General features: G+C 41.6%; 1 protein-coding gene across 1 annotated transcript; it reads right to left on the minus strand.

The window, feature by feature from the left end:
* Window positions 1–492: 492 nt before the first annotated feature.
* Window positions 493–7,346, minus strand: LOC123077712 (phosphoribosylaminoimidazole carboxylase, chloroplastic). The gene is made up of 16 exons (XM_044500014.1): window positions 7,025–7,346; window positions 6,663–6,878; window positions 6,444–6,555; window positions 6,237–6,299; window positions 6,017–6,155; window positions 5,678–5,733; window positions 4,914–4,987; window positions 4,653–4,800; window positions 4,393–4,566; window positions 4,139–4,226; window positions 3,925–4,038; window positions 3,275–3,372; window positions 3,071–3,188; window positions 2,650–2,744; window positions 2,194–2,300; window positions 493–955 (listed from the first exon to the last, which is right to left on the minus strand). The coding sequence occupies exons 1-16, from the start codon at window positions 7,213–7,215 to the stop codon at window positions 850–852; spliced, it is 1,899 nt and encodes a 632-aa protein (XP_044355949.1). The 5' UTR covers window positions 7,216–7,346; the 3' UTR covers window positions 493–849.
* Window positions 7,347–7,700: the final 354 nt, after the last annotated feature.

Consider the following 7,700-nt stretch of genomic DNA (forward strand, 5'->3'; position numbering starts at 1 on the left):
GTTATTAAGTGCAAAAGCGCCAAAGTTTGCACATCCTGCTACATCTCGCGAGGTCGACCAAGATGATCATCTCGACTATCATATTCATCATTAATCTCAAAAAAAGACCATGAGCGTGATGGCCTTTTCCCAACATCATCACATCTGCAAAGCTATATTTGGTCACGGTATGTGAGCGCAACACATTGATCTCCAAAGTTTCTGCATGAAATGCACTGTTGCTGCCATCTACTCCCTCCATTCCTAAATATAAATCTTTTTAGAGATTTGAATATAGACTACATACGGATGAATATGGACGTATTTTAAGTGTAGATTCACTCATTTTGCTCCATATGTACTCCTAGTCCATATTATAGAATCTCTAAAAGGACTTGCATTTAGGAACGGAGGGAGTAGGTTACACGTCCACTAGGAACACAACAGTGATAGAATTACTCAATACAGCAAAAAATTTACTCAGATTGTGCTGAGTAGGCCATAGCCGCCATATGAACATCAAGGCACTAGGAGTATTCGCCAAGATAAAAATATTAGCAACATTACACAGCGTGTAAAGTGTATTAATTTCCAACAAAATTTTCCTCTGCCTGTTCTCACTCTAAAACTCCACTAGGACCACGCTAGAGGAAGAGAAAAATTTGGCGGAGTGGAGCAATTTAGCAGGCAGTTACAATTAGCACAATAAGAACGAAAGCCGGATGAACAGCCAGGCAGGCCGGATGAACAATTAGCAATCAGGACGGTATTAGTGCAACTATCTTTAAGAATCTCACCGACGGTGGACTATTTATCTGCTTTTGTCAACGTTGGATGCTACAAGATGTCAACAGAACAGACAGCCAGTGCTCAAGGCTTCATACATTGCTCCAGATATTTGTCCCAACCTAATTCCTCGAGCAATCTTGCTTTGACCAACACACTGTCTTCCAGATTTTGCTGGTATTCATTTACCCTGCAAGATATAAACACAAATCAGAATGATATTGTGCAACGATCTTAAAAGCACTAGGCACACATAACTACGCCTAGTGATCATGGAACAAGGTATTGTCAGGGAAGTGCCCTTCATGTTAACTAATGCAATTATACATAATATCATTACAATGAAAAAACCATAAATAAACAATGATTTTAAACACAACTAAATAGTTCAATGGAAAAATGTTCAATAGCAAATAACCAAGTCACCAGCAAAAGCAGCTAGCATGAAACAGTCTAACACAAAGAACCAGTCCAAAATTTGACAAAAACTGTAAATGAATTGAATAATGGTGATGCCATGGAGATGGCAAAACATTGTCGTCCATGAAAATCCTCTTCAGATAACCATATCTGCAACATTCCACTATCCCAGCCCACACAAGGCAGATCACCAACACAGTTCAACTCCTCTGCTCACCCTCAATCACATCCAGTTCCAGCCTGCAACCAACTCCACCCCCACCCACCCACCCACACACCCCAACTGCTGGCCTCCGTGAGCGATGGGGTGTCCGAACATGGCATGAAAAGAACCTGTGAATCTTCTGCCTCTGTATGACTATCCACACCGAACTCAGATCCCCACTCTGCATGCAACTGTGCAATGCCTCGCTCTGGCCAGTTGTTGATGGGTCTTGTGGCAGTGGCTGCCTCCCTAGTTTAACGAGTCCTGACGAACTAGCTTATTATCCACCCTAATTGCAGGCTATGATTGAGTATAGACATCAATGTTGGTGTACCAGATTACTGGAGACTTCCTGCTACAATCAGATACACGATACAAACCATATGTATATCATTTTTTCACAGAAGCTACCGGCAAAGCGCATTCCAAGCTAGGATTGTCGGTTCAAGCCACTCTGTTAACAGTGTCTTTTCGCACCAAACAAAAAGGGTTGGCTATGAAAGCCATAAATTCCATTTATGATTTTGACTGGCTGAAATTCTCAAATAATTCTAAAAAAAATCTTGACTGTAAAGAGTTTATTAGTATATTTATAAATAAACTGGTCCATTTTATTGATATCATTGACTAGCTCTGTTTCTCTGTTGGCAACTTTACCCATTACGGGAATCTGCATCTACCACCAACCTTCCAGTGACGACCAGTTATCAGTTTGAAACCAGTGGCTGACCATACAAATCACACGCAGGGTACCAAGCTGAATTTGAAATTTGCAAGAGAATAACATCGGAAATGAACCATACCTGTCCGACAACTCAGTATCTCTTGAGGCAAGCATCCGAACTGCCAACAAGCCTGCATTTTCAGCATTTCCAATTGCAACAGTAGCAACAGGAATACCTTTCGGCATCTGTAAAATTGTTGAGAATAAACAACACAAGAATCAACTTCGTCCATAAGTAATCGATTAGAAATTACTCCCTCCGTTCCTAAATATAAGTCTTTTTAGAATTTGAATATGGACTACATATGGATGAATATAGACGTATTTTAGAGTGTAAATTCACTCATTTTGCTCCGTATGTAGTCTATATTAGAATCTCTAAAAAGACTATATTTAGGAACGGAGGGAGTAGAAGGCATCTGATGATGCAAGAAGAGAGGGCATTGATACATAGCTACAATCAACGATTATGTGATGTTTATCACAGTATCATTCTGCTTTTGAATGGTATTAAAAAGAAGACTTAAGCCCTCACCTGCACAATAGATAGGAGAGAATCCGTTCCCTGTAATGACTTAGTCCAGATGGGGACTCCAATTACAGGGAGAGTAGTCAATGAAGCCACCATGCCTGCAACAAACAGTTACAAGACTGTACTTCGTTAATCATAAAAAAATCATGAACAAATCGTTCATTAGACTTCAGGCATACGGGCTTTGTTAACAGTGTCAATGTTGTGTGCATTTGATCGAGAAACACTACTTTATTTCATAAACTCCAACATACTATAACAGACACTTGATAGAATAGATAATAACACATTACCGCTCCCCGACATTACTTGCTTTGAAAGAATAGGGTATAACAGAATACACATAATTCCACCCTAATATCTATGTTTAGAAAACAGTATGGTGAATTTAGGAGCATGTTTTTTCCCGTAAACTGACACTTGCCTGGTAAGTGAGCTGCTCCACCTGCGCCTGCAATAATGACCTCTAAGCCCCTTTCCTTAGCAGACAATGAATAAGCGTACATCCTCTCTGGTGTACGATGTGCCGAAACAATTGTAAGCTGAAAAAATGAACAATCCATGAAGCTGCAGACTGGCCATGCCAACAACCCGTAGCTTGTCTACAGAAAGGTTTTACAAATCAAACCTCAAAAGGTATGTTGAATTTCTCCAGTATTGCTGCAGCATCTTTCATTATGGGAAGATCAGAATCCGAGCCCATTATAACCGCAGCACGAGGTCTAACTGTAATTAACAAAGCATTCTAGACCTCCTCAGCAAATGGAATGAATAGAATGAGAAGACTTTCATCACCAAGAAAGGAATTAAGTAAAAGTGATTGGCAGGTGGCATAATAAAAGCCTGAATAATTTCACCATGGAAATACAAAGGCATCACGAGGGTGTAACAAGTTTCAATCACTAGAATTTAGACAGACCAGATAACTTACATGCATTGAGCCATTGCCATTATTTGCCCCAGTAGTATAATTATTTGTTTTAAACTGGTTATTCACTGTTCAAATTTCATCTGCCACCTATACTCTCTTTCCGGCATCCTAATACACTGTTGTTTCATTCTTTCTAAAGTATATGAATAAAGTTTAAAAGTCATCCAAGTTAGAAAACTATTGTCCCCTTTAATAAATAAATACACAGTGAAAATCTATAGTTGACAGAGATATCAAACAGAATAATCTAAGTCATGCAACCATAAAGTACAGTACTACCTAAAGGCATTACATCCACCAACAGCAAGTTGAAGATAGAACAATGGTATGATATGAATAAATCTAACCTTTCTTTGGGCCATCTGTGTCTCTTTGCAGCAACCTGTCCAAATGTGCTTTTACATCGAACATAGAAGGCCCCACAATTGTAATATGACCCATCTTTCTTTGCTTCCGAATCTCTGGAAGAACAATTCTTTAAGTAATATTTTATGGCATGGGAAAGCAAAGCAGAATTGTCAACTTTCTGCAACAACAGCTAAGTGTGTGGGCTGAACCAACCTGGCTTTGCATACCAATGGACTGATGCACCTGGAATATTTAACGCCCTCTTAATCAGCTGATGGGCTAAAACAAATCCCGAATCGCCCTGTAGCAATTGGTGCTCAACATTATATAGGTAACCAGAATAATAACATGGTGACCTAAACAATAATCAGTAACTAACATAATCTAGCAGCTATTGACCTAACTATCAATGTTTAACATAGCAAAAAATGGAGGGCAAATCAACACGAAACCAAATATATATATACCTCATCCTCGCCCAGGATGTTGTACATTATTGCTGCGGGTGCTTTCATTGCAGGATCACCAAGAGGAAGTCCAAGAATAGCACGTAAATGTTGCTCATATTGTGAAGTGTAACATGCCTCGATTGTATGGTGTCCACTATTGTGAGGTCTAGGGGCTACTTCGTTCAATAAAGCCTAGTAAAATTATGAACATGAGAAAGATCCAACATCACCATAGGAGGATTCAATTATATAAGACATGCATAAATGTTCGAACAAACCTGATTGTCATTTGTTAAAAATAGTTCGACAGCGAAAACACCAGCACCTTCTAACGATTTGATAGCTTTTTCAGCTACACTGGTAGCTAACTTCTTCATTTTCTCAGGTATCTGAGCAGGAGCTTCAACAACATGGCAGATGTTATCCCTGAATGTTCCAGACAAAGGCTTCATGTTTGACAAATTTGGAGAACAGAGCAAAGCATAAATGATGATATGCAGGACCAAAAAATAATAATCATAACAAAAGGAATTTCTTACTTATGAATGGTTTCAACGACAGGATAACAGACTGTACAACCATCTCTGCTCCTTGCCACAATTACAGATAGCTCCTGAACGAAAGAACGACAAATAACAGAAATTCATAAGCAAAAAAACAAAAGTTGTAATACTTGTAACCCATGACAATATGATAGGTATTCAAGCAATCTGCTCTGTTATATTACTCCTATCATGGTATTCTGTAATAAACTCTACAAAAGAACAAACAGATATCTTGCAATAAACTTGCAGAACTTATCATATATTCATCTCGAGCTTGCATGTATGACACTGCCGGACGCAGCTTCGGTGCCTTAAAGGCACCTGCCTTTGGGTCACTGACATGTGGGTCAGTCACCTGTTGTGCCCACATGTCATAGACACAAAGGCAGGTGCCTTAGGCACCGAAGCATTGTCCGACACTGCCAGATGCAAGTGCACAAAGAACAAATAGTAGTATGTGCATGCAGCCAAAAATTATAAATGGTGACTACACAATATGTGACTGACTACTGCGGATCATTTGCAATGTCAACCACAAGGTTAACTGGGGTTAACTTGGAAACCCCAAAATGCAGTTCCTTAACATTCAGAAAGATACAAATTACAGAAAATATATATAATTTACAAACACTTTTTTTGCGTGTATATAATTTACAAACACTTAAAAAATACTGCAGGGCATAAAAAAGATAGTTGAGAGTTTGACCAATTTTAATGGGATTTAATTTCTTAGAAAAATATAATCAAATAAAACTAACCTTCGCAAAAGGTGTCCACCGCTCAACATACAGGCCATGCTCAAATCCACCCAGTGCTGCAGCAATAAAGAATCAATGAAAATTAGTTTCATCATCAGTTGATTATTTTACACGTGATTGGGCCAGTTCAGACTATGTTAAGAAACATGGGCCTCGAAATAATAGCTTAAAAAGTTTAAATGCTAGCTCGCCTTATAGCTGATTCAGCAAATCATAGAACAGCTTCTGGTTTTAGGAATTCAATTAGAAAGAAATGTGCTAAATCAGTGTTTATCAGGACACTGCTGCGGGTTTTTTTTTATTGATTTTTAAAAATAACACGAATGCGTAACAACTTACAAGAAACAACAGAAGATAGCTCCTCTTTATTGTGAGCAACAGCATTCCCACGACCATCATATGCCAATCTTTTGCTTTTAACCATTAAGGGATAGCCAAACATTTCCCCAGCATTCTCTATGCTACTTAAAGTATCAACCTGCAAAACACCACTACAAATTTATATCAAAACAATTACAGCTCCAATAATTTCACTAGAAGTAAACAGATAGTGGATTACTTCAACAAAGTCAGCTATCGGAATTCCAAATTTTGAGAAATGGCCTTTCTGCCTGTACTTGTCCTGCAGTAGAACAGAGTATCAATACATCAAGCATAGCATATAAGGTGGAAATGCCTGTGCCGTGAATAGCCCATTCGATGCTAGTAGTTGTAGTATGAAGTTGTCCAAACAGTAGGACGGTTGGCACGAGAAGGGAAAGATTACCTGAATAATCGCGATGGTAGAGGCTTTGGGTTCACAAACAACACCCTGTTTTTCAAGCTTCTCAAGTGCCACAGCATCCACATGCTCAATTTCCACAGTTAGAACATCACACCTAACACCATACAAAGGATTTGTCAAAGCAGATTGAGAAGTGAGAACGATAATGCACAGGGATGCCAGCCCCTCGAATCAACCAAGCGGGGTCACAGTTTCGCCTACCTCTTCGCGAACTCACGGACCGCGTCACCATCATTAAAGCTCCCCACGACATGCTCGTGACAGACGGAGTTTGCGGGGCAGTCCTTGAGGGGGTCCAGGATGGCCACTTTGATCCCCATCTGACTGGCCGCCTGGCACAGCATCTTCCCCAACTGGCCGCCCCCCAGCACCCCAACGACCCTATCGGCCACGCCGTGCACAGTCGGGTCGCTCTGCCTGAAACGCCGCACACGCAGAAGCAGACCAATCAGGTGAAAACTCTGCAACAACGCCCAGGGAACACGGAAATCGCCAGGAATTCACCGACCGGCGGGAACCAAGCGCGGCAATCGGCACGAATCGACACTCCTCGAATAGCTTACCCCTCCGTCGAAGCGGGCTCCATGGATGCGCCGGCGCGCAACAGCGAGAGAGGCGGCGGCGAGGCGGAGCTCCGGCTTGGCGGCCGCGGCTTCCAGGACGCGCGGCACGGGTGGCGGCCGGCGGAGGGGAAGGACGAGGAGGAGGTGCAGGCGGAGGCGCGGGACGGAGCGCCGAGCAGCCTGGCGTGCATGCTCCCCGGAGGCGGTGGCTAGGGTTCAACCAGGGGTTTAGAGGAGGGTGAGGCGCGAGAGGTCGGAGGAGACGGCCTGGCGGCGGAAGCGGAAAGCGATGTGTCTGTAGGCTGTAGCTCGGCCGCGCCTCCTGCTACGCACTACGCAGTTGGAATCTCTCCTTTTCAGTTTATCGCCATTTTGTTTATTTATTTTATTTTATTGAACGGCCAATTTTCGTTCCCACTTGAATGTAGAATCTTTCCGACAAAAAAAATGCAGAATCTATTCTTTTATTATTTTTCAAACACAGTACAAACGTAGACGCTTATACATACGCACATACATTTATCCGTATGAACGCACGCACGCAACCTCCGAGCGACTGAGCCGGCACATCATTTTAAGATTGACGAAGTCACCATAGACGCCTTCGTAGTCGACGGGAACGTCTCCTCCCACTGAATGCACATCGCTGAAAGGCCTGAAATAAATCCAGAAAAAT

The sequence above is a fragment of the Triticum aestivum genome, chromosome 3D, assembly GCF_018294505.1.
Source record: "Triticum aestivum cultivar Chinese Spring chromosome 3D, IWGSC CS RefSeq v2.1, whole genome shotgun sequence".
NCBI lineage: Eukaryota > Viridiplantae > Streptophyta > Magnoliopsida > Poales > Poaceae > Triticum > Triticum aestivum.